The 27,810-nt window shown below is 41.9% G+C and overlaps 1 protein-coding gene and 1 long non-coding RNA gene across 2 annotated transcripts in view; both read right to left on the minus strand.

Moving 5' to 3' along the window:
* Positions 1–18,057, minus strand: part of LOC103122347 (uncharacterized) — a 127,881-nt gene extending 109,824 nt beyond the window's left edge. Inside the window, 5 exon segments of the mRNA XM_060186420.1 lie at positions 8,367–8,501; positions 9,374–9,837; positions 14,387–14,655; positions 15,683–15,937; positions 17,614–18,057. Coding sequence (XP_060042403.1) covers positions 8,367–8,501; positions 9,374–9,837; positions 14,387–14,655; positions 15,683–15,937; positions 17,614–17,974 — 1,484 coding nt within the window. The 5' untranslated portion in view covers positions 17,975–18,057.
* Positions 6,202–7,417, minus strand: LOC107523047 (uncharacterized). The gene is made up of 2 exons (XR_001601719.2): positions 6,856–7,417; positions 6,202–6,567 (listed from the first exon to the last, which is right to left on the minus strand). It is a non-coding gene; the product is annotated as an uncharacterized LOC107523047 (long non-coding RNA).
* Positions 18,058–27,810: the final 9,753 nt, after the last annotated feature.

A 27,810-nucleotide genomic window follows, 5' to 3' on the forward strand; every position in this document is an offset into this window, starting at 1 on the left:
CCACTAGCCCTTTCCTCTAAAGTTGTTTTCATTTCTGTGATTAATAAGTTTATTATTGCTTGCATAATTTTCTTATCTATGGTTACTTCTGGCTGATTTGTAGTTTCTTCTGGTCTTTTTTTGTCTTCATTCATTGTAGTATCAGTCTTATTTGCTTTTTTAAATTAATGTGTTTCTTATTTTTATGTTCTGTTGTTCCTCAGTTGTTGTGTTTTGAGTACAAGCCACGCTATACTAAATACCTTTATTACAAATGCAGTCACCAACCTCATAAATTACAACAGTAGTAACTGAAGTAACGATTGAAGCAGTTTAACCGATACCAGTTAGCCCAACAATGTCTCCAGTCCAAGAAAAAATAGCAAATCCAAATGAAAAAGAAAGAGACAGGAAAAAAGGGATAGCAGGAATAAACAATTATGCAAATCTACTGTCCACTGTAAATTCTAGGGGTAGCAAGAGGAGAAAGGGAAGTAGAGGAGAGACACACACAAAGAGAGTCCACTCTGAGTTAGATTTCTTCCCTGAAACAATTCACAAACGAGTATCAGTGAATTCAGGAATCAGATGAAGGAGGAAGGAAGAAAGGAAGACGGGGATAAAAGAGAGAAAAGAAAAAAGAAAAGAAAGAAAAAAACAGTAAAAAAAGGAGCAGTGAAAGGAGAGTTTTTTTTTTAAAAATTAGCTAGGAGAAGGGAGAAGGGGGAGAGTGAATAGAAGAGGTATGAAGAGTGAGACAAGTTCCTCTCACAATGCATAAGACACCTAGTTGCCTAGCAATGGAAAGTATACTAAGGATTAATTTTGGTCAACCTGGGGGGGCAAATAATATGCATATATATGATAGTAATAATAAAATAGAACAGATTAAAAAGCCATAGCTGTGGGTCTGCAGCTTGGACAGCTCCCTGTTAGCTCAGGTACATTGAGTCTAGACAACTGATTGAAAAAGAAAACAAAAAACAAAAAAACCTTCCAGGAAGTCTTTCCCAGTTTTTCCTCAGATATTTTTCACTGCAACTGGGCCTAAGTCCCTTACTCAGAGAAAAAATAAAGATATCCAAGGTATTCAGAAAGTAACAGGGTTGGAATGGCACCCCTGGTGAGCCAGGAATCTTGGTAAATAAAAAAGGTCAGTGGGAAGCCTGCTAGCAGCAACTCCCTACTCCTGGGGTCTGGCTATGGGGGGGGGATAAATAATTAAAAAATTTCCTTTCTTTTTGCTCTAATTTTGAACCCAAATTGAGCTATAGTCATCTCCTAGATGCCACATTTAGAAAGTCTTGTGTTCACAGACCTGCTGAAGGCCAGGATCTGATGCTTTGTAACAGTTGTCATCAGAGCTCAAACCACCAGCTGCTTTGGAGTCTCCATCCATTTTTGCTACTTTCTTTCTTTTTTATTTTTATTGATAGGATAATGAGGGATTGAGAGGGGGATGGGGAGGCAATGAGGAGGAGAGACAGACACCTGCGACACTTCTTAACTGCTTGTGATGTTTGCTCCACATAGGTGGGGAGCAGGGATTCAAACCTGGGTCCTTGTATGTGCTAATGTGTGCGCTTAACCAGGTATGCCATTGCTTGGCCTCATTCAGCACAATTTTCTATCTTCCTTCTGTAGGAGTTGACACCACTCCCACCACCCACTTAGGGCCCACTTCACCATCATGTACTCCGTACCCAATGCTCTTTCCCGCACTCTCATTTTCCTGTAGTCCGACGTCATTTGATTTCTTTCAACTGCAGACTTGTACACCCAATGCAAGCTTCACCTTGTGTCCCCTTATTCTTTCCTTATCTCTTAAATCATAATCACTATATGTGAGGTCACCCCTACTTGCCCTTCTCCTCTGGCTTATCTCATTTAACATGATTTCTTTAAATTTTGTCCAAGATATGTAAAGATGATTTCAGTACTTCTTCTTTTTTTTTGGCCTCAGGGTTATTTCTGGGGCTCAGTGCCTGCAGTACAAATTCACTGCTCCTGGAGGCCATTTTCCCCAATTTGTTGCCCTTGTTGTTGCCCTTGTTGTTGTTGTTATTGTTGCCATTGCTATTGTTGTTGGATAGGAGAGAGAGAAATCTAGAGAGGAGGGGAAGACAGAGGGGGAAAGAAAGATAGATATCTGCAGACCTGCTTCACTGCCCACGAAGTGACCCCCTTATAGGTGGGGAGCCAGAGGCTGGAATCCGGATCCTTACACCTGACCTTGCACTTAGGGCCTTGTGCGCTTAACCCTCTGTGCTGTCGCCAGGCCCCCAGATTTCAGTACTTCTTCCAGCTGAGTAGTGTTCTCTTGTGTATAATCACCATGACTTTGCTAGCCACTCATCTGTCACTGAACATCTGGGTTGGGGAAGGGGTTTTCTTTTTTTAAATTTTTATTTATAAAATGGAAATATTGACAAGACTATAGGATAAGAGGGGTACATTTCCACACAGTGCCCACCTCCAGAACTCCTTATCCAATCATCTCCCCTGAAAGCTTCCCTATTCTTTATCTCTAAGGGAGTATGGACCCAGGATCATTGTGTGGTGCAGAAGGTGGAAGGTCTGGCTTCTATAATGGCTTCTCCACTGAACATGGGTGTTGGCAGGTGAATCCATACTCCAGCCTGTCTCTCTCTTTCCCTAGCGGGGCAGGGATCTGGGTAGGTGGGGCTCCAGGACACTTTGTTAGGGTTGTCTGCCCATGGAATTCTGGCTAGCATCATGGTAACATCTGGAACTTGGTGGTTGAAAAAGTGTTAATATAAAGCAGAACAAATAATTGATTAGGGAAGGAGTTTTATTTTTTTTAAATTTCTTTATTGGGGAATTGATGTTTTACATTCGACAGTAAATATAATAGTTTGTACATGCATAACATTCCCCATTTTTCCATATAACAATTCAACCCCCACTAGGTCCTCTATCATCCTTTTTGTACCTGTATTCTCCCCCCCCCCCCCCAGAGTCTTTTACTTTAGTGCAACATGCCAGTTCCAGTTCGGGTTCTACTTGTGCTTTCTCTTCTGATCTTGTTTTTCAACTTCTGCCAGAGAGTGAGATCATCCCATATTCATCCTTCTGTTTCTGACTTATTTCACTTAACATCAGTTTTTCAAGGTCCATCCAAGATTAGCTGAAAATGGTGAAGTCAGTGTTTTTTATAGCTGAGTAGTATTCCATTGTGTATATATACCACACTTGCTCAGCCACTCATCTTTTGTTGGTCACCTGGGTTGCTTCCAGGTTTTGGCTATTACAAATTGTGCTGCTAAGAACACATGTGTACACAGATCTTTTGGGATGGGTGTGTTTTCTTCCTTAGGATATATTCCCAGGAGAAGAATTGTAGGATCATAGGGTAGGTCCATTTCTAGCCTTCTGAAAGTTCTCCAGACTGTTCACAGTGGTTGGACCAATTGACATTCACACCAGCAGTGTAGGAGGGTTGGAAGGAGTTTTCCTATAACCTTCTGGGCTCCTGAACTTGTGGAATAATAAAATTAATGTTACAAATAATAATGTAGAAAAAAAACTCAGTACTTCACTTATGAGTCTGGAGAAAGTCAAAAAGACTATAAAAACAGTGAAACTGCTGGTGGGAATGCAAACTGATGTAGCCCTTTTGGAAGACTGTATAGAGAATCCTTAAGTAAAAATGGTATGACTTTATGATCCAGCAATACCACTCTTAGATATTTATCCAAGTGACCCTCAGATACTAATTTGAAGGGACCTATGAACCTCTAAATTCATAGCCACATTTTTCACAATAGCCAAAGAGTGGAAGCGACCTAAATACCCATCAACAGATGACTTACTAAAGAAGCTATGGGATAGAGAGTCCATAGGATACTACTCTTCAAATAGGAAGGTTGTATCATATTCTTTCAGACAAAATTGTCAGAACTAGAGATGATCATGTTTAGGGAAAGAAGAGATGAAAGACACCTACCAGGTGGTTTCACTCATGGGTGGAATCTAGAGATCTGATACACGTGAACTGGAAAAAAACAAAACAAAACAGAGGCAAGTAAACTGTAAGATTTCTGAGAACTATGGTGGTTATTGTTGGGAGGTGGGAGGGTGAGGAACTTCGGTGCTGGGTATGGTGTGGAACTATACATTGTAAGCTCTGGCTAAGGGTAGTGCTAGGGATTGAACTGAGGGCCTCATAGCCTCAGGCATGAAAGTCTTTTGCTGAACCATTATCCTGTCTCCTCAGCCCACTAATCTTTTCTACTGCCCCACTCTTTATTATGTTCCACTGTAATGAAATATACATTCTAAGCTGCCATCAACTAAGAATTTGTTATTAAGACAGTTACTTAGATTTTGTTCAAGGAATGCTCTTGTTTCTTTTTTTTAAAAAAATTAACATTTCTCTCAGGGATTAATGGTTTACAGTAAGTACAGTTGTTGGTATATATGTGAAATTTCTGTTTTCTGCAAAACACTCTTCCCCCCAGCCTAGGATTGCCTTTACTCCCTTGTTTTTTAAGTTCCACCCATCAGTGAGTTCATCAAGTATCTGTCTTTTTGTTTTGGGCTTATCCCCCTCAGCACGAATCTTTCATGTTACATCCAAGAGCGCTCAACAGAGATGACCTTTATCATTTTCAATAACTGAGTAGTATTCCATTGTGTTTATGCTACATTTTTTTTTTTTTGATTTTTTAGTTAACCATCTGTTACGGAGCATATGGGCAATTTTGAAATTTAGGCTATTACAAATGGTGCTACTGTGAACATAAGTGTACATAGATCTATTTGTATAGTTCCTTTGGATAAATCCCCAGGAGTGGTATTGCTGGGTCATAGGGCAGGTCCATATCTAGTGTTTTCAGAAATCTCCAGACTGTTCCCCATGGAGATGGACTAGCTTAAGTCCCACAAACAGTGTAGAAGAGGTCCCCTTTCTCCATATATTTGCCAACACTTGTTTCTGTCCTTCCTAATCTATGACATTCTCTCAAGTGTAAAGTGTGTTTTTTTCTGTCCTCTGATGGTCTGTGACTTTGAGCATTTTTTAATATGTCTATTGTCCCTCTGGATCTCTTGTTTTTTAATTTTTTTATTGGGATTAATGTTTCCCATTCAGACAGTCTATACAGTTGTTGGTACAAGTGTAAAGTTTCAGCAGAGAAGTAAATACAGAAGCCAGACCTTCCACCTTCTGCACCCCATAATGATCCTGGGTCCATGTTCCCAGAGAGATAAAGAATTGGAAAGCTTCCAGTGGAGGGGATGGGATATGGAATTCTGGTGATGGGAATTGTGTGGAATTTGACTTCTCTTGTCCTATGGTTTTGTCAATATTTTCTATTTTATGAATAAATTAAAAAATTTCTCAGTTTCCTGCATAACACCCTACCCCCCACCCCCAAGCAGGTCCTCCTCTACCATCAAGTACCAGGACATGCCATATCAGACAAAAGGCTAATAACCAAAATATATAAAGATCTCACCAAACTCAACAACAACAACAACAACAACAACAACAAAATAAACCAACCAAAAATCCAAAAGTGGGGAGAGAAATGGACAGAAAGAAGAGTTCCAAAAAGCCAACAGACATATGAAAAAATGCACCAAACATTGATGATCAGAGAAATTCAAATTATCAATGAGAGGATGCCAAAGTCCCTCTCCCCTCATCCCTTCATTGTCCTCATTCCCTAGAGATTTACTTTGTCTTTTCTCTTTCTACCTTTACTTCTCTTCCCTCTTTTCTCTCTCTCTCTCTCTCTCCCTCTCCCCCTCTCCCTCTCCCTCTCCCTCCCTCCCTCCCTCCCTTACTTCCTCCCTACACGCAACTATTGGGGCTGAGTGCCTACACTAGGAATCCTCTGCTCCTGGTGGCCGTTTTTTCCCCCCACTGCTGCTGTTGTTGGGGTTCTGATGGCCATTTTTTCCATTGTTGTTGTTGTTGGGGTTGCTGCTGTTGTTGGATAGGACAGAGAGAAATTGAAGGAGGAGGGATAGAGAGACACCTCCAGACCTGCTTCACCACTAGTGAAGCAACCCCTCTGCAGATGGGGAACCAGGATCCTTGCACCTGTCTTTTTGCTTTGTACTATGCATGTTTAACCTGGGGTGTTACCACCTGCCCCCCACTGTTTATTAAACTCTGTCTTTGAGTGAGATAATCTGGCATTCTCTTTTGGCTTATTAAGAAGATTTGTGATGACTACTGATTTTTTCCCCAAAGTTTTGTTTTTTATTTCAAATTCAATGAAAGAAATAAAATTATATTAAAAAATATAGTAATCTCACAAACTGAGGGAAGCTAGGAACGGAAAGAACAGGTAAGTACTTTTTCCTGAGAGGCAGATCTAACAGCTATAGAATGGACTTTCTCCTTCCTAGCTTTTGTCGGACAACAACAGCAACAAAGAAAATCTATTTCTAAGGCATCAAAAAGCACTGAATTCTAACTGGATTATTCAGTTACAAGGTCTCAAGCCCTCTCATGGGGAAACATGAAAAGCTGCTACAATTTCCTTTCTTTAAATACCAAATATTAAAATGTACATCATTTGACATTTTCACACTCGTGTTTTGAACTTCAAAAACCTGGTCACGGGGAGTCGGGTGGTAGCGCAGCGGGTTAAGCGCAGGTGGCGCAAAGCACAAGGACCGGCATAAGGATCCCGGTTCGAACCCCGGCTCCCCACCTGCAGGGGAGTCGCTTCACAGGTGGTGAAGCAGGTCTGCAGGTGTCTATCTTTCTCTCCCCCTCTCTGTCTTCCCCTTCTCTCTCCGTTTCTCTCTGTCCTATCCAACAACAACGACAATAATAACTACAGCAATAAAACAACAAGGGCAACAAAAGGGAATAAATAAATTAAAAAAAAAAAAAACCTGGTCACATTTCATGAAAGTCTTCCTACTTCTCAGGAAAAATGTCCTAAGTCTCTGAGCTCATGTCCCAGTGAATGAGGGCCAGGCAGTGTACCAGCTGCACTCCCATCATCAGTGGCTGCTTTGACCAGAGAGAAAGCACTCATCGTGCAAGACAGAGACAGCTAAAAAGTTAGAAGGAAGTCTAATTCTTCAGCCATTGGACCTGCTGGCAGAGGCAGATCAGATCCTCGTCAGTCATATGCAACACAGAGACCAAAAGTTAACAACAGTCAATTTACAATTCCCGAAGTTCTCCTCTTACCCATTCTCCACACATAGTTTTAGCTGCCATTTTAAACTGGTCAAACTGTCAGATGAAAAACTTTATCCCCAAAACACTTCACTAAGATAGTCAAGACAACGGTTAACATTTTTGCCCTATGCATTAAAGACTGCTTGTGTTAATGCCTTGATTTGCATAGGTGAGAGGGACACTTGAATAGATTGAAATGTTGCAAACACACAGCCCTCATGATTTCCCTATAGCTTCTTTTCCAAGATAGTTCAGTAAGTTCATGTGATTTTTTAACCATAAATCCAATGGGGACATCAGTTTCTGGTGAGTTTTTTCTTTTGTAATCCCAGATTGAAATGTCTAACACGTATTAGAGGTGCTTAGAGATTCAAATGCTCTAACTGCATCTCCAATAAAATTAATTTCAGAACATCAGTCAGCTATTAAAGATTCAGTAGGCTTCTGTGAACGTGTCTTAGTTATTCAAAACATCTATCAAGCTCTATGAGCAAATTGATAATACAAAGTAAACTGGTATTAGACCCTAAAAGTATTCTATCCTGCGTCCTGGGCTCTGCAGAGACTTAACCCTTCTGGGGCAGTGGCACTCACAAAACATGCAGAAGGGACTTCTGGCCTTAATGATGGCTTTGCTGAGATGCAGAGTGCTGTCCTCTTGACCTGCCCTCAATGTAACCTCTGGTTGTATGGTCCCAGGTCCTAGGATGAAACAGCAATTTAGTCAACGAGGACTACCTTCCAACTTTTTGGTCAGTTGTAGCATGGTCTCTTGTAGCATGGTCACTTGTCACCAATCCGGGCACACAAAAAAGGAAAATGCACAAAAGCCTACAAATTTGAGCTAGAATTGTGCTAGGGGGAAAAAAAATCAACAAAGGCAATCAAAACTACCAATACTGGTAATGAGCCATACTCTAGATTCCCAACTTTAGTGATGGCCATTGTTGAGTTTCAACAAAAAAGTATCAATTGATATCCTGAGTATTTTCTTTCCACAATAATTTATGAGACACAAAAGCATACAAATGAATAAACAGGAGTAATGAACAGTAAACATCTGAAAGGACAGCCCACTAACAAGAAAAAGAAATGCCACCAAAAAAAAAAAAATACAAAAGGGATGTAGTTATGGGAAATAAATTAAAGGTGAAAACCTTATACTTTCAAGTTTTCTTAGACAGTCATTTTGGGTACAGAGTTGATATTTTCCTACTTTAGATCAAATGCCAAAATCATTCGTCGCATGAAAAGTTTAGCTTTAAAAGGCACGGCCCCAAAGCAGACATCTGAACAACAGAAACTAACAGGTGAGTATCGCAAATCCTGATCCGTAGCTTGTGGGATCAGACTGTGAAGACATTGAATCAGTTAACTCAGCTGTCAAAACAATACAGTCTTACTTTACTAGCAACTATGAGTTTTACTGTACCCCAGGTGTTGTTTTTAGATTCTTTTTTTCATTAGGAAACAGACAAACAAACAAATACCAATCCAATACCCAAAAGGTATCGTATTAGTGTTAACTTTAATATGCCTTACTTTCATTTTTAAAAAAGAAAAAACTATTGGCTTTCTCAATTCTAGCCTTATTTTTAAGCTAATTATCTATCTGCATGCTGCCTTTAAAATGCAATAGGGTTTCTTTATTTAACCTCATCATCACTATTCAAAAACTAGTGCATGGGGAAAATAGTACTAATTATGTAAAAACAGGTGTGTGCTCTATGCTTTAAAATCCTTCCAAATTACAGGGTGATCGATTGGTTCCTATGGTCCTAGGAATTTTTAAAACATCATTAACGTATCAGCATGGATGGTTTTCAGTTTGTCTGAACTCAACTAACCATGATTGAGAAACCAGGATCCTACATGATCTGACAGTTATCTGTTATTTTTGTCAACCTAAAACAGAAGTGCTTCTTGGGAAGTCAAAATTTATTAAGAATATCAGGTCTGTGGTGTTTTGTTTTTGTTTTTATCATGTTTTTTTTTTAAACCTCCAGAAAAATTTATATAATTTTAAACCAGACATTCACATTACAAGGCCAATCTTTTGGAGCTAATCAACTCTTCATTGCTGGGTAGTAAAGAACAATTTCCAACAGATCTCTGAATCATAAAACAAGACACTGCTCAGCCGCTGATCTGAGTGGTATCGGAAGTCACACCTTTAAGGTTCAAGCCACGAGTTTTTGAAGTTTTGGAAGGGGTGAGGTCTACTGCCCTGCATTCTCAGAACTGGCTGTAGTATTTTCCGTGTTGCTGGGTTGAACGTTGTCTGCAAGGTTATGTGCATGCTCAAGAAACAAATCTTTCAGTACACTCAATTCTTTAGCCAGCAATTTAATTTTGGCTTCCAATCGTTCGTTCTCTTCTTTGAGTTGATTCAGTCTTTGCAGTGTAGCCTGTGCTTTCTGTTTGTTTTTCAACCGGCTCTTTTTCACAGCCATGTTGTTCCTTTCTCTGTGCTGCCGGTATTCGTCACTGTTTTTCGATCCATAGGGGAATTCTTTTTGCTTTGCTTGCTTGGAGGCACAGCTTTGCCGCCTCCCCCAGGGCCAGCAGGCACCAGCTGAGGAACCTGCTGCAAGCCGGTGGCATGAGCCTGCGTATGGATAACGCTGATTCTGTTCACTCCTGGAGTATTGTTCTGCTGTGGTGCCTTGCTGATTTGGGCACGCTCCCTTGCCAACACAGAAGAGGCAGAAATGAGGGCGAGGTGATCAACAATTTCCACGTGAACTGCCAAGAAGTCTTCACATGTACCTGCGCTTCCAGCCCGCCCGTTCCCAGGCGGCCTCCACTCCCGCAGCTCCCCGAGGCCACAGCCCTACCTGACTCAGGCCTCGCAGCCCGCGAATCAGCGAAGAGGAGCGATGGTTATGAAACCAGCAGCCTCCGCCGTGCTGCAGCCTCAGCCACCACCGGCTTCCCCTCCTAGCCCGGGCCCTCCACTGATTGTTTTTATCATATTGTTTTCACTTCTTTTTCTAGGTGAGTCTAGCCAGTGGTTTATCTATTTTATTTTATTATTTTTTTATTTTATTATTTTTTTATTTAAGAAAGGATTAATGAACAAAAACATAAGGTAGGAGGGGTACAACTAAGACAGCAGGAACCTCACATCTCCACTATAGAGCCCCTACTTCCCCCAGTCCTGGAACCCTTGGATAGGGCCCACTTTCCCGTATGCATCTCCCAATCCAAACCAAATAATATTGCATCCGCTGATCACAACCTAACCAACGCAACGATTGCCACCTCAACATGCTTCACCTCAGACTGTATCCAGAGACTTCACGTGTGGAATGACAACCCTTCAGCTTTATCTATTTTATTTATCCTTTTGATGGACCACTTCTTTGCTTCACTAATCTTGTAATTGTGTTTCTGTTTCATTTATTTCTGCCCTAATTTTTAACTATTTCCTTCCTTCAGCTGACTTTTGCTCTCATTGTTGCGAATTTTATAGTTGAATCGGTCGGTAGTGCAGTAGGTTAAGGACCTGCAGAAGGATCCCGGTTCGAGCACCTGGGTCTCCACCTGCAGGGGAGTTGCTTCACAGGCAGTGAAGCAGGTCTGTAGGTGTCTTTCTCTCCCTCTCACTATCTTCCCCTCCTTTCTCCATTTCTCTCTGTCCTGTCCAACAATGATGACATCAATAACAACAACAATAATAACTACAACAACAAAAAAGACAAGAAGGGCAACAAAAGGGAAAATAAATAAATAAAAACTTAAAAAAAGAGAGTTTACTTGTGATCTTTGCTCTTTTTAAATGTAGGCCTGTATTATTATGAGCTTTGATGGTATGACTGCTTTAGCCACTTCCCACAGGTAACTGGTAGCTGGTCTCTTTATTGTTGTTTGCCTCCAAATAGTTTTTAAGTTCTCACTTGATTCTTAAGCAACCAATTTGTCGCTCACAAGTATGTTGTTTAGTATCTACATTTAGCCCCTTTTTCTTCTTTTTGGATTGATTTTCAGCCTCATACCCTCACTGTGAGAAAAGATACTCTAGGATGTCAATATCCATAGACTTATTAAGATCGCCTTTTTGTCTCAGCATGTTGTCAATCTCTCTTACCATGTGTGTCATTCTTTATATTTGAAAACTCAAAAACTGAGTCAAGAGTGGTCCACAGAAAGGTTCTTCTTCCCACAGAAAACAAAAAGTTCTAGTGTGAGAGTAAGACCCTCTATGAGAAATTCACCAACAATCGTCTCAGGTAGTGACTACCTGAGTTGACCTGTATTCACCTCAGTAACTCTTGACCCTCAGCCTAGGCACTTGCCTGTCTCTAGACTTTTCTTTCCTGGTTCCTCACCCTACCAGCACTCCCCACAGCTGTATGTCAGCATCACATCTTCTCAGCTCACACAGTCTTTCTGAGAACACACCACAGAGATGCGAGTAGTCACCTGGTCCTGTGTAGGGTCCTGAGGACTAGTTAAATATGATCCAGGAGAGCACTGTGAGCTCATCCCCAGTCAGCTTCCAGGGTGAGGGACATGGAAGCCTCCTCTCTGGATATCCTCTTGTTTCCTTCTTCTTCTAGTGTTTGCCCTTCTTCCGTAACAAGTCAACAGCGTCAGGTTGAGCCTGATGTAAAGTTTCGAGACCTCCTTTGAATCTGGAGAGGTGGCAGTCGTTGACTATGTGGGTCATAGTCTGTCTGGAGCCGCAGGGGCAGTTCGGGTCGTCTCTGGCTCCCCAGCGATGGAACATAGTGGCGCACGGGCCATGGCCTGTTCGATAGCGATTGAGGAGGGCCCGATCATAACGTGCTAGGTCAAAGCCGGGTTGACGCTTGCAGGGGTCTGTGATGAGGTGTTTGTTCTTTACCTCAGCTGACTGCCAACTCTGTTTCCAAGAGTCTGGAACAGAGAAGTTCAGTGTAGGCGTAGGGGACCAGATTGGGTGACGAGACGTCAAGCGTTGGACAGGGTGGGCGAAGATATCCACGTATATTGTCAGGTCCGGTCGAGCATAGACGTGGGAAATGAACTTAGATGATGCCGCATCCCGACGAATATCTGGCGGGGTGATGTTGCTAAGAACTGGCAGCCATGGAACCGGGGTGGAACGGATGGTTCCAGAAATTATCCTCATGGAGGAATATAATTTGGAATCGACCAAGTGGACATGGGGGCTATGGAACCATACTGGGGCACAGTATTCTGCACTGGAATAGCATAATGCCAGAGATGATGATCGTAGTGTGGAAGCGCTCGCGCCCCATGAGGAGCTGGCCAGTCTTGCAATGATGTTATTCCTTGCGCCCACCTTTGCTGCAGTTTTTATGAGATGTTTGTGAAATGACAGAGTGCGATCGAGAGTAACGCCAAGATAGACTGGCTGGGCTTCATGCCGGATTCTCGTATCGCCAAGCTGCACATTAAGCTCACGCGAGGCCGAGGCATGGTGTAGATGGAAAACAGAAGATACCGTTTTCCTTGATGTATACTTGTTTCCTTGATGTAGCCCCTTAGCTGCACTGTGGGAAGGGCTACCCTGTGTCACTTGGGTGACACATAGACTCCCTGGGGACAGTGTGAAGAGAGAGGGGGAGCTCACCAGGATGGTTGCATGGTGGGAGCAGGTGTGAGCAGCGGAGTAGAGAGTTTCAACACCACAGACCATCCAGGTTGCCGACAGTCCTGCTGGATTGGGTATTGTATTCTAGATGAGCGTGTTCCCTAGAGTTGTTCCTTCGGTTTCCCCATGACAGTTACCCATGTAGAGTCAGACAGAGCGATGTGATTGCTCTTTCCAAATGGGAGATAAGCACACTGCCAAACTGTTCACAGATGGATCATTAGACAGACTCTTTTTGAGGGCCAGGCAGTGGTGCACCCGGTTAAGCACACATTATCAAGTCCAAGGAGCAGGGTTTGAGTCCCTGCTCCACTTCTGCAGGGGCTCCACTTCACAAGAAGTGAAGCTGGTCTGAATGTATCTTTATTTCTCTACCTCCCTATCTTTGTCTCCCCATCCTCTGTCAGTTTGTCTCTGGCTTATTAAAAGAATAGGGGAGAGGAAATGGCTGTCTGGAGCATTAGATTTGTGTTGCTGTCACCGAGCCCTCAGCTAATAACCCTGGAGTCAAGTCAAAAAAACAAATAAAGAAGAAAGAAAGAAAGAAAGAAAGAAAGAAAGAAAGAAAGAAATGTTTCCATTTCTTTGGAAACATTCATGTTAGAAAATATGCTCAACTCAATGTAATTTTCTGTGGGACCCAAGTCAGGGAGGTCCTAATGTCTGGAGCCAGGGTCTTGGCTTGGACTTGAATTCTTCAGAACTTTATATTCTCAATTCTGAACCAAATGATTTGGGCAGATTACATTTTACATAGTGCATGTTATATGGGTGTTGTGTCCCATCATTGTCACGTGAGTGTGGTTTTCCTCTGGGGGAATCATGTTCCCATCACTTTCAGAGGGTGGGTATGAGATTAAGGGAGTGATGTGTCCATTTGCTGTTACAAAGTTCAGCAATAATAACAATGTCACCTGATCTTTTTGTTTGTATTTATTTTTTAAATTTTCATTAGCAGTGATTTACAGAATTGTAAGCTTTTAGTAGTATGTTTTCACACCTATAAAAGCATGTATGTAAGTCACCAAAGCTACCACTGAAGTCCTGTGACTCTCCCATTCCTTTGGTTACCACTGACATTATCACCATAACTAAGAGCCAGGTAGGATACTTAAGTTTTTGCAATTTTGTTTGCCTCAGTGATTTATATTCCACAGGTGAGCAAAACCACCCAGTGTTTTCTTTCACCTCTTTTTCTTATTATCTTTATTTATTTATTGGATAGAGACAGCCAAAAATCAAGAGGGAAGGGGGAGATAGAGAGGGAGAAAGAGAGACACCTGAAGTCCGGCTTCACCACTCTTAAAGCTTTCTCTCTGCAGGCAGGGGCTCAAACCCATGTCCTTGCACAATAAATGTGTGCCCAACCAGGTGCAACACTGCCTGGCCCCACCTCTTATCTTACTTTCTCAGCATATTCATGTCACCTGCAGTTCTATCCATTTTGTTGGAATGCTCCAATGTCACCTTTAAATTTTTTGCACTTAGTGACTCAGTGGATGTCTTCTTATGACTCTCTTTCATTTCATTTATTATACTTGTCATTATTAATATTCTAACTATAACTAGCATATGAAAAGCTCTCTCTACAAAGCTTCAGAATACATAGGAGCGGAGGAGTATTACTCTTTTACATTCAACTTTAGGTGGTTACTTCTTCTGGATCTGGCTGGGTTGGAGATCTTACACTGATAATGCCCATCATCCTCTCTCCGGACGGGTTGTATGATGAGGGTGCTGTTGTCAAAGGACAGCGTCATCCTCTCTTTGAAGTGCAGCCTTTTCCCATTGAAGAACCACTGGATAGAGATGCCACTGTCCTTTGTGACACAGGTCAGAACCACCGTGTCATTTTCTGTGACATTGGTTTTGCTGGCTTGAATGGAGGGCTTTGCCACTGGTGCTGTGGAGACACAGAGGGTGGAGTGAGTGAGACTTAGCCTGTGGCCTGTGGCCATGCTGCCCTTTCAGCTATCCCTGTCCCTCACAGGACCTCAGTGTGCCTGTCAAAGTCACCCAGACATTGGCCTTGACCTCTCCAGGAGATGACGGATGAATACAAAGGAGAGGACAAACTATCTGAGAAATTTAGGAATATAATTCCAGTTATAGTTATATGAATACAACACTTGGGAACAAACTAAACTAAAAGAAGATACCCTGAAATTTTGAAATCTGCAAAAAAAAGTGTTGAGAAATATAAGGAACAAATATTTTATTATACTTGTGTTCTTTCCTAATGAGTTGTTTTTTTAAAAAAATTGATTCTATTAGGGTGGGTCTCTGGGGAGGCGGAGCTCCAGGACACATTGGTGGGGTCTTCAGTCCAGGGAAAAAAGACTTCTTGAAACAGCCTTTGCCATCTAGAATTGTATTGAGTAAATAAATACACAATGATTTAAAAAGATAATATTATATCATTCAGGATGAAATGACAAAAAAGAAAAGTAGATGGGTTGAATTCCACCCATGTGTTTATATTTTCATCTGTGCATTGAAGGACACAGTGTAAGAATCATGACTAAATATATTAGGAAATCTTTGCAGATGGTATCTGGCAAGAAAGTTATATTCGAAATTTATATGAAAATCTGCAAGTGAACAGGAGTCAAAGGTATCTGTCCTCACAGTAGGGACTACTTTCCTTTCCCCATCTCAAAGGACTTTCTCATAGCTGGACGGTTGTGAGGCTTAAAGTAATTCTTTTTCATTTTCTAAGCTTGATCCACATGGACCAGGGGAAGTCAGAAATCAAGAGAAGGGGGATGGAGGCAGTAGAGGTGTAGTAGGAGGGAGAGTGGGTGCAGGGACAGATTCAGGATTTGCTTGTGTCTGGGCTCACAAGCTGAGAAAGAACTCTTCCAGAGTTTTCCTGAAAGTCCACAGACTCATTCTAGAACCTGGTGCTGATGGTTTAGGGAGTCACTTACCAGAGACTACAATATTCTTGTCTATAGTTCTATTGAGACCAGTGGCAGAGTTGTGGATGCAGCAGGTATAGGATCCATTGTCAGTCACAGCGAGGTAGGGGATGAAGAGCTCCTGTGTGGATTGCAGGGGCCTCCCATTGGTCAGCCAGGAGTACTGTGCTGGGGGGTCAGAGTCTGCGTGGCAGGAGAGGTTGAGCGCTGCCCCTGAATGGAAGTGGGAGTCTGGGGGGGAAATGGTGGGGGCATCCGGGCCATCTGGAGTAAACAGAATAATGTCACATGTGATGTCATCAGAGGGAAGGGAAGGTCTTGGTCTGTGCAAGGTTAATCATATCTCTCTGATATAGGCCTCACTTATTTTTAAAAATTTATTTATGAGAGAGACTGACAGACAGACAGATGGACAGATACAGGGAGAGAGAAAGTGATAGAGAATCAGAGCAATTTTGAACATTTGTTTAAATGTCAGGTTCTAAGTGGCTGGTAAATGTTTTCTTCTGGAGATACAGGAAACAGTATGACCAGCCCTTCTAGGACTCTGTACCATCTTCAATCTCTATGAGATTGTGAATCATTTGTTCTTTGATTTACATTATCAGTCATTGTCCTCTCCTTCACCACAAATAACTTGTGGTCTTTCATACACGGGCCTGCACTGTGTGGAGGTTTAGAGCTAACAGTGAGAGTGCAGTGTCCTTTCCATTTTCTTTAGGGACTTAACAAGCAATAGTATTGAGAAGCAGATATGTTCAGGCCCTGTGCAAGGAGGTGTGAATCTGTCACCAGTGGAGGCCTGGGCATTCCAGGCAATGACTCTGATCAAGGGAATTCACTGTAGGACCATCAGAGATGAATCCCCAGTTTTCTCTCACTCCCCAACCATAATCTGTCTCTGAGCTGGGGATACCTAACCAGAAAGCTAGAAACTAGTGAGTTTTTTTTTTCCAGATTTATATGGCTTTCATGTGTTCCACTAGGAAAGACTAGATTGGACTGTGTGTATAGACAACCAGTCAGTGTGTCTGATCTGCTTGCTGCTCATGGTCTGTAATTCAGGTTGTGATTTTTGTTTTTCCTCCTCTTATGCCTGCATATCTCTAAATAATAATGATAGATTGGTACCTGGTAAATGTTTTCAGAACTGCCTATTTTCTTTCTATAGCTTAAGTTACTTCCAGTCAGATGAACAGTGTGTAGAGGAGCTGTGCATGTAAACAGTGTCTGTTATAGATTATCTGTGTGAGAGTCACAGCCTGCTCTGATCTGGTGAAAGTGGATCTGCCAGAATTACCTTCTCACTCTGTTCCTTCCTGAGGACACTGACCTTCCTATGGGAGTCTCCCAATTCCCCAAGGCTTTTGCTAAATGTCTGTGGACCTTGTACATCTGTGTTTCCACACTGAGGCTCCACTGAAGGACCAGGCTCAGCCCTACCTAGATGTGATTCTGGTGCTGAGCACTGGCTGGTTTCCAGCTCTGGAACCTGAGCACCTGGGTACCTGGGAAATCTTTGCTCCCACTCGTCAAACGCTGACATAGGGCTCCCAACATCACTGGAGTTAGGACTCTTGGGACAGGGTATAGAAAGAAGATTCCCAGATCTGCATTTATATATGAAGTTGAGAGTATTCCCACAGGTGAGGACTTAACAAGCTCTATAAACTGTCACAGGGAAGGGTCTGTGGAAGGTAGGGTGACATTGAACTCCCAACCCAACTGATTCTGTTCTACTCTCTGCAAGGCATGTGATATCCTGTGACTTTTAATAAAGAACTGCTCTGTGAAATTTGTTTTGACTGTATGTGAGTTGCACTAAATGCTCAAATCTATCCTGGAAACAGAATACAAAAGAGTGACGGCAGAGCCCGAGTGTGTCACACCTCAGTATGTGAAGTAATTTCTCCAAATAGAGCTCAGAGAGGGATACTCACAGTGTACTCGCAGCTCTGTAGTTACCTCTTCTGTTTCAAAGCATTTACTTATGACTTGGAAGATGTAATTTCCTGTATCCCTCCGGGTGACATTCTTTTTTTTTTTTTTTTTCCCCCGGGTGACATTCTTTATTAGCATGGATCCACTGTGATATATAATCTCCCATCCACTGTATGAAGAGCCTGGGTTGCTTTTCCTGTTTAATCTTTTGTAAATTGAAATTAGAGTAAACTTACCAGTGAACCAAAGATGGGCAGAAACACTCATAGGCAGGTTGTGGACAAGTAGAAGGACATCTGTTCCTTCAGTAGGATTGGGTGGTTTTACTTCCACAGTGATTTTTGCAGTAGTGGATGACATCCAGATGCTTAAGAGTGAGAGTAGGATGGAAACAGAAGTTGTTCAATTTTTGGTTTTGGGTATGGGATGGAAAGATACAACACTGGAAGAATACAAAGAAAGGGAGTTAGTTTAAGAGTAGGTCTTCATCTCCAGTGAGTATGTAGTAGAATGTCTGTTTGCTTCTACGAGTTCAAAGGAAGCAGCATGAGCACCATTGCAACATACACTCTAAATTTCTTCTTTCTTTTTTTTTAAAAAAAACTTTTGAAGAAGGATTTATTTATTTATTTAAACTTTGTTTATTTATTTGATAGAACAGAAAGAAAATTGAGAGGGGGAAATAGAAGGGGGCAGCTGGGCATTGGTGTACCTGTTTAAGCGTACTTTGGGCAAGGACTTGGGTTCGAGTCCCTGCTCCCCACCTATAGCAAGCACTCTTCAGAAGCAGTAAAGAAGGTCTGCAGGTGTCTATTTCTTTCCCTCTCAATCTCCCCATCCCTCTTCTCTGTCCTACTGAATAAAATAAAAAAAAAAAAGAGGGAGAGTGAGAGAGCCAGAGAGACACCTGCAATACTTCTTCACTACTCATGAAGCTTTCCTCTCGTAGATGGACACCAGGGGCTTGACGTCAGGGTCCTTGCTCATTGTAACATGTGTGCTCAACCAGGTGTGCTGCCACTGCCCCCTATATTTACTCTTTTCTCCTCCTCCACTATCTCTTCCTCCTCCTTCTTCTCTCTTTCTCTCCCTCTGTCCTTATGTTCCTCGCTTTCTCTTTTTATCTCTTTCTTTCAAAAAAATCTTCCTCTGATGTCTCCTTCTCACTTCCTCACTTCCCTCAGACCCCTGCTCACACTCAGGCATCCTGGGAGCTGCCTTCCCCACCCACCTGCTCTAAGGACCCTCTGTCTTCTCTGGGGGACCTTTCCTTTCCTGTCCTGGTGTTTATTTGCCATTTCTGATATTGGTTGTTGATGGTAACTTTGGTTCCATAGTTGAAATTGTTCTGGTCCTTTGATCTAATCATTACAATCAGTTTTTAAAAATTTTAATTTTATTTATTTATTTTTTGTTATTGGATAGAGACACAGAGGTAGAGAAACTGAGTAGGGAGGGAGAGATGGAGGGAAAAAGACAGAGAGACATCTTCAGCCCTGCTTCACCTCTCATGAAGCTTATCCCCTGCAGGTGGGGACTAGGGGCTCGAACCCGGGTCCTTGTGCAGTGTAATGTGTGTGCTCAACCAGGTGCGCCACTGCCTGGCCCCTATAATTGACCATAGTTGCTTTGAATAACTTGGAAATGGACAGTAGCTCTAGTATTCTGTTATTTAATTCCATATTACTGAGAAGTTGCTGTCTAGACTCCTGCTCTACCTCATCCCATTCTTGTTTCTCCTAAGCTGCAATGAAAACCCTGTGTGCTCCCTTACTGTTTCCTTTTCTCAGAGACCCTGCCCCATCTTGTCTTTGTTTTCATTCTCCCTCCATCCAGTATGTCCCCTCTCAGCTGTCAACAGGAGCTAACATAACAAGTAGTATGTTTTCACCAGGAAACATAGCTCCTTTGTGTAGTTGGTGAGGAAAACTCCATCAAGTCTGTTGCCTGTCTGTCCTCCCTCTCTGAGAGAAGAGCTAGAAGTCCATAAATACTCTCAAGAACAGCTGCTCCTGAGGTTTCCAGCTCTGAGGAGCTTCCCCTCTCTTTATTGAGCCTTCTCTGAGATCAGTAGGACTTTGCAGGGTCATGTGTTTGCAGGAAAGGTCTGCTAGGACCTTCCCTCTTCACACCTCTAAGTTTTTTTTGTTCCCTTTATCTGTTGAGGTAGACGACTAATACTGTGTTCTATGCCTTATTTATCTATGATTCTATGAAAACACACACATGTGCATACACACACACACACACACACACACACACACACCTCTTTGTAAAATCCAACTATGGAGTAACTGTGAGCTGAGCACTTGTCATAATTTGACTCAGTTTTCTCATCCTTCTGACTTTTTCCTTGATGTGTTTAGAGGGCATGGTGGTCTCATGTACTTTGGTGTAGGAACATGTTGGATGTTGCTTGATGATAGATGTGGCTACACACCTATCATTGGCATATAAGACTCTATATACATGTACTAACACCTATCTTAGAAATCATTGTCTCCCTAATGAAGAGATGAAAAGAAATGCAGAATGTTAGGCCAGCAACCTAGACCTGATGAATCAAACCTTTACATAAACAGTGTCCCAAACTGATTCCTAAGTATTGCAGAGTTTAAAACACTGGCCTTGGCAATCATAAGTTAATGTAGCTGCCCTCTCCACTGACACATGGAAAACATTCTCTTAGAAAACAGTTGATGGATGTAGCAGAACTAGAGGTGAGCTCTTCATTACCTTCCTGTTTCTATTCCCTTCCTTCCTGCCTGTTCTAAAAGCTACTTGTTATGCTAGCAAAACTCTCCTTCTACCAGAACTCATATATTGTGTAACATTGTCACACAAAAACACTCCCAACGGTTCTAGCCTCCAGCTTCCCACTTGCAGGGGGGTTGCTTCACAAATGGTGAAATAGGTCTGCAGTTGTCTGTCTTTCTCTCCCCCCTCTACCCAACAACAAGAACAGCAATGACAACAACAGTAATAATGACAATGACAAGGGTAACAAACAACAAGGGCAACAAAATGGAAAAAATGGCCTCCAGGAGCAGTGAATTCATTGTGCAGGCACTGAGCCCCAGCAATAACCCTGGAGGCAAAACAAAACAAAACAAACAAAACTCCCACATCACATTAGTGGAGATAACTGTCAGACTTGAAGTCTATTTTTAACCTTTTAATACTTAATGTAACAAAGGTGGGTTAATGCAATAAAAAACAATTGGTCCGGGTAGTAGTGCACATAGTGTGAAACACTAGGACCGGTGCAAGGATCCTGGTTCAAGCCCCCAGCTCCCCACCTGTAGGGGGATCACTTTGCAAGCAGTGAAACAGATCTTCGGGTGTCTTTCTCTCACCCTATCTTCCCCTCCTCTCTCAATTCACTCTGTCCTATCCAAAAGCAGCAGCAGCAGCAACAACAACAACAATGGGAAAAAAGATGGCTGCCAGGAGCAGTGGATTTATAATATAGGCACTGAGCCCCAGTGATAACCCTGGAAGAAAAAAAATAAAAGTTTACCTTTGGTTTGTTTTATGTCCAAATGTGAGTTGCTATGCAAGCTATTTTGTTTCTCTTCTCACCATCATAAAGCCATTTAGTTAAAGTGAGTCTGACATAGTGGCTGATTGAGTGTTTTTTGGAGAGAGAGGGAGAGAGAGAGAGAGAGAGAGAGAGAGAGAGCGCGCCCAGAATGTCATTTTCCTGTTTATGGTGCTGGAGATCCAATCCAAGCCTTAGCTTTGAAAGACATGTACTGCCCCTTGATCCACCTTTGCAGTCCAACTAGTTAATGCTGAATGCTAATTTGGGGATCAATTAAACTTTGTAATTAAATTTACTTCAGTATAATTTTTGTTTGGAAAACATCCTATCTTTATGTGAGATGTATCTGTGTTTTGTTTTTGTTATGTCTTAGACTTCACTCTGGACCAAGTTTTTCATATATCTAGATAGACAGATAGAAACAACAGCATTGAAGTTTCCTCCAGTGTTGTGGGGAAACTAATTTGCACACATGTCCAAGTGGGCACATTATCCGAATGAAGTATTTGCCCTTATTTTTATATAATAAAACCCAGTGAGTACTCTGTATTTGTCCTGTTTTGGAAGGTTGTCTAAACTTTTATTAGTTGATTTCTGTGCTTTCTAGAGGAAGTGATTTTCCTTTTCTTTAAATTCATTTGATAGGTGAACTGTTCTATATGATAGTTGTTGACACAAAGTAAAATTTCTTCCTTCCCTTTGATAAGTGTCTGCACACCACTCCCACCACCTTCCCAAGCCCCTTCACCACCATGTACTGAGTACCTGATACTCATTCCCACACTCTCTTTGCTCTGTAACCCAGAGTCTTTTGCTTTGCTGCAAGGCACCATACCCAGTCCCATCTTCACCCTGTGTTCTTTTATTTTTCTCCCTTCTTTTTTTTTTTTTTAATTTAAATTTTTAATTTAAGAAAGGATTAGTGAACAAAAGCATAAGGTAGGAGGGGTACAACTCCACACAATTCCCACCACCCAATCCCCATAACCCACCCTCTCCCATGATAGCCTTCCCATTCTCTAGCCCTCTGGGAGCATGGACCCAGTTCTCCCTTCTTTTATGCCACTCATAGTGCATTTATGGAAAAGGTCCTTATTAGCTGTTCCAACAATGTTCTTTCTTTAGATATAACCAGGATGATGGTATGCTGCAAGACTGGTTGGATGTCCAAGTGTAGGTACATTTGTTCACTTTATCTGCCTTGTTATTGCCTGGAAGATTCACGTATGAACACTCAGAACTGGCTATAAAAAGGGTCATCTGTACTTCTTTTATCAGTTTATTGGAGCCTTACTGTTTACACTCTAGTTGTTGACACATGGGTACAGTTTCTTATCTCACCATGATAGTGTCTGTAAATCACTCTCACCACCAAGTTAGATTCTTTCCCACTATCATGCACCAGGACCCCAAAGCCACTCCCAACTCCCTTCATTCTCTTCCTCCTTAGAGTCCTTTGTCTTGTGTAATACAGCAAACCCAGCCCAAGTTTTCCTTTGTGTTCCCTTTTCTGTTTTTGTCTCTGAAGTTCCACTTATGAGTGAGATCATACTTATTCATCTTTTTCATTCTGGATTATCACACTTAACATTTTTTCAAGCTCTACTGTAGATGAGGCAAAAGAGCTGACTTCATTATTCTTAATAGCTGAGTATGTATTCCATTGTGTGTATATACCACAGCTTTGTTAGGGGGTGGGGCTTAGGGAGGTTAATGGTTTTTTTTTTTATTTAAGAAAGTATTAATTAACAAAACCATAGCGTAGGTTAATGTTTTACATTACAGTTGTTGATATTGTTGATACATGGGTACAGTTTCTCATCTCCCCATGATAGGTACCTACAGAATACACTCAGCCCCAACTTAGATCCTTTCTCCCCTTTGTGAACCAGGACACTGATGCCATTTCCATCCCTCACTTCCCCTCCTTTGCCACAGTCCTTTGTTTTCATGCTATACACCATACCCAGTGCAAGTTTCACTTTGTGTTTTCCCTTTCTGTCCTTGTTTCTTAAAATCTATCTATTAACGAGACTCTCTAGTATTCTTCTTTCTCTTTTTGGCCTATTCTATTTTAGCATGATTTCTTTAAGTTTCATCCAAGATAAGACAAAGGAGATGACTTCATCATTTTTGACAACTAAGTAATACACACACACACACACACACACACACACACACACACATCAACTTTCTTTTTTTATTACTGATTTAATAATGGTTAACAAGATTGTAGGATAACAGGGGTACTAATCTATACTGAGTTCCATATCCCATCCTCTCTTTGGAAACATCCTTATTTTTTATCCCTCTTGGAGTATGGATATATATTTGCCTCTAGGGTTTTTGCTGGGGCTTGGTACCAGCACTATGAATTCACTGCTCCTGGCAGCATTTTTTCCCCTATTTTATTGGATAGGACAGAGAGAAATAGAGAGAGGAGGGGGAGATAGAGAGGGAGAGAGAAAGACACCTGCAGCCCTGCTTGTGAAGTGACCCCCCCCCCCCCGCAGTTGGGGAGCCAGGGGCTGGAACCGGGATCCTTGCATGCGTCCTTGTGCTTAACCCAGTGCACCTCTGCCTGGTGCCCTGGACAAAATTCTTATGGGGTATAGAAGGCTGAAGGTCTGGCTTCTGTAATTGCTTCTCCTCTGAACGTGGGTGTTAGCAGGTCGATCCATACCTCCAGCCTGTTTCTGTCTTTGCCTAGTGGGGTAGGACTCTGGGATGGTGAGGTTCCAGGACACATTGGTGAGGTCATCTGCTCAGGAAAGTCAGGATGGTGTCATGGTAGTGTCTGCAACTGGTGGCTAAAAGGTGGTAAGATATAAAGCAGGACAAATTGTTTAATAACCAGGAACCTAAAAGTAAGAATAGAGCAGATCGAACTAAGGGTTTTCATCATGTGGGAAGAAGCTAGGAAGTCTCTCTTAGGTATATTCCAAGGGTCCCATGACCATAGTAGTTTTTGCCTGAGCCCAGTAGCTAATATGCAGGTGGGCTAGAGGTATTGTTTAGGGGCAGTGACAGGCAGTGGCAGGCAATGGTGCATTGTGGTACACTGGGTTAAGTGCACATAGTTCAAAGTGCAAGGACCTGTGCAAGGATCCCGGTTCAAGCCCACAGGTCGCACCTGCAGAGGGGTCGCTTTACAAACGGTGGAGCAGGTCTGCAGGTGTCTTTCTCTTCCCCTTTCTGTCTTTCCCTTCTCTCTCAGTTTCTCTCTATCCTGTCCAACAACAACAGCAACAAAAATGGAGAAAATATTTGCCAGGAACAGTGGATTCATAGTTCAGGCACCAAGCCCCCTAGTGATAACGCTGGAGGCAAAAAAGTAGGGGGTTGGGCAGTAGTGCAGCAAGTTAAGCGCAAGTGGCGTGAAGCGCAAGGACTGGCTTAAGGATCCCAGTTCGAGTCTCTGGCTCCTCACCTGCGGGGGAGTCACTTCACAGGCAGTGAAGCAGGTCTGCAGGTGTCTTTCTCTCCCCCTCTCTATCTTCCCCTCCTCTCTCCATTTCTCTCTGTCTTATCCAACAACGAGCGACATCAACAACAACAATAATAATAACAACAAGGCTACAACAACAAGGGCAACAAAAGGGGGAAAATGGCCTCCAGGAGCAGTGGATTCATGGTGCAGGCACTGAGCCCCAGCAATAACCCTGGAGGCAAAAAAAAAAGTATTGTTTGGGAAGATGGTGTCAAAGTTGAGAATAGGACTAGAAAGCTTAGATTAGGGCAGCGAGTAGATCCCATATATGAGGAAAGTATATAAACACTGTAAATCCCACTGATCTGACCTAATGCACATGTCTATTCATAGTACAGGAGCCTGTGTAACCTCTGATCGCTGTCAGTCTGAGCTCACAACCCATGGTCACAGCTAGGAACATCCTAGGCTGCACTCATTTCAGGACCAGCCTTCCTCAGGTGGCAGAGTATGTTGACCCAGCCTTCTTTTGGAGAGTGGGGCTGTCATGCTGTTCTACATTGAGGGCAAGGTCCTGTAGAGGCCCACAAGAGGATTTATGATATGTTTCTGATGGAAGTATCAGAACTTTCTTAGCCACCCATCTGTTGTTGGGCATCTGGGTTGCTCCCAAGTTTAGGCTATTACAGATATTGCTATCATGAACTAGATGTACATAGATCTCTTTTGATTATTTTTTGTTTTCTTTGGATAAATTCTGAGGAGAGAAATGGCTGGCCCTTACTGCATGTCCATTTTTAGAGTTTCGGAAATCTCCAGGCTGTTTTCAAAAAGGGAGAGACAAATTTATATACCCATCAGCAGTGTAGAAGGGTTCCTCCCCCTACCCCCCATTCTCACTAGCACTTGTTTCTGTCCTAACAACTTAAAATTTTTTTTTTATTACTGCATGGAGACAGAAATTGAGAAGGGAGAGGGAGATAAAGAAGGAGAGAGATAGACACCTGTTGCCCTGCTTCACCACTAGTGAAGCTTTCCTCCTGCAGGTGGGAACCAGGGGCTTGAACCTGGGTCCTTGCACACAGTAATGTGAGCGCTTAACCAGGTGTGCCACCACCTGGCCCCTCTGTCCTTTCTAATACATGACATTCTTACAGGAGTAAAATGGTATCACATTTTTGTCTTTATTTGGATTTCATTGATCATCAATGGCTTTGAACACTTTCATATCTCTGTTCGTCCTCTGGATCTCTTCTTTGATAAATACTTTGCCTGTGTCCTCTCCTCATTAGTTTTGTATTACGAATTCTTGTTGTTTGCCTTTTTATTAGTGATTTTTATTAATTTGCAAAATTACAAGATAACAGGGATATATTATACACTGTTCCCTCCAACAGAGTTCTGTGTCCCCATTCCCTCCAATGTAGTAGCTCTTCCAAGGTCACATATATGGGTTTGCTATTATTTATATATCTGTCTATTTATATATATATATTCTCGTTTTTTTCCTATGGTTCACCCTTCCTTTCTAAGTCACACCTACACATATTACTACTTCTTAATCTTCTACCTTTTTTTTTCTTCCCTGTTCTCTCTCTAAATCCCGATGGAGTTGGAGTTCAGAGCCCTCTGATCATTTTCCCCTAATATTTCCCCCCTCTCTGTAGTATGGACCAAAATTCTTTGTGGGGTGCAGAAAGAGGGAGTGCTGATTTCTGTAATTGCTTCTATGCTGGACATGGATGCTGACAGGTCAGTCCATGCCCCCAGCCTGTTTTATCTTTCCTTAATAGGGTAGGGCTCTGGAGAAGTGAGGTTCCAGGACCCATTGGTGACGTCATCTGCCCAGTTAGGTAAGGATGGTATCATAGTAGCATCTGTAACTTGGTGACTGAAAGGCTGGTAAGATATAAAGCAGGATGAAAATATTTAGTAAACAGGACCCAAAAAGTAGGAACAGAGCAGATTACAATAGGGATCTTAGAGTGGAAAGAAGCTAGGAAGTCTATCTTAGGAATATTCTCAGGGGCCTATGACTTTATTAATTTTTGCCTGAGCTTGATAGCTAACATGGAGATGGACTAAAAATGTTGTCTGGGTAGATAGTGTGAGAGTGAGAACAGGGCTAGAAAGCTGAATTAAGCAGCGAGTAGCTCCGAAGCTTGAAGAAAGTATTTACGTACAATTAATTGTTTACACCATTTATCTGACCAAGGATATATATATATGTTCATATTCAATATATATTCATATTTAGCACAGGAGCCTGTATAACATCAAAATCTGAACTCACAGTCCATGGTCACAGCTGGGAACATACTAGATTGCACTCATTCAGGGCCTGTCATTCTTGATTGGCAGAGTAGGCTAACGTAGCCTTTCTTTGGAAAGTGGGGCAGTCCCTATCATTGCTACTTTATACTGTCTTCTCCCCCACCTCTCTCATGATGTTGTTAATTTTAGTAAATTATTAATATATTTTGGTTACTAGCCCTTTGTCTGATGTATTTGGTATCGATATCTTCTCCTGTTCTGTAGGGTATCTTTCTGTTTTGTGCTAATCCCTTCAGCTGTGCTTTTCAGTTTGATGTAGTCCCATTAGACTGTTTATTTGTTTTCCCTGCTGTTGCATTTGTATAGAAGGTTCAGGCCTAGTTGTGAACCATTATGTATTCCAAGTCAGAAAATTATATATCAGGTACTATGAAAAACAGAGCATTTTTGGTATTTTTCTCTCTTCACAATACCTCCTTGAACTTTGTCTTTCAAAGAGATATGATCTGGTTGAGATAATATCTGAAACATAGAGTCTCTGGGTACTAAGGGTATTTTACTGCCTTTGACTGGAAATTTCTGTTTATACAGAGCTTTTTTTTTTTTTTTTTGGCCTCTGGGTATATTTAACTCAGAGAATCAAAATATGTTTACATGAGGTTCTAAAAATAAGTTTCACATTTGTCCAAAATTTGATCATAGAATTATAAAATCCATTTTAAATCAAAATGATCATTCAACCAGACTGGCCATTTCCAACTGGAAGAAATGTCATCTGTGTTTTCCAATGAAGTCCATTGGCAAGTAGGATCTCCATGGACATATGTAACCTAGTGAGTCTCTTCATGGCTTTTTCTCTGGTAGTAATAGTCAGTCTGTGAGACATCCATAAAGAGACAGCACTTTATATCATCACCTCTAATATCAGTAGAACTCCTCTGAAAGGCT

Source organism: Erinaceus europaeus, chromosome 2, assembly GCF_950295315.1.
Source record: "Erinaceus europaeus chromosome 2, mEriEur2.1, whole genome shotgun sequence".
Classification (NCBI taxonomy): Eukaryota; Metazoa; Chordata; class Mammalia; order Eulipotyphla; family Erinaceidae; genus Erinaceus; species Erinaceus europaeus.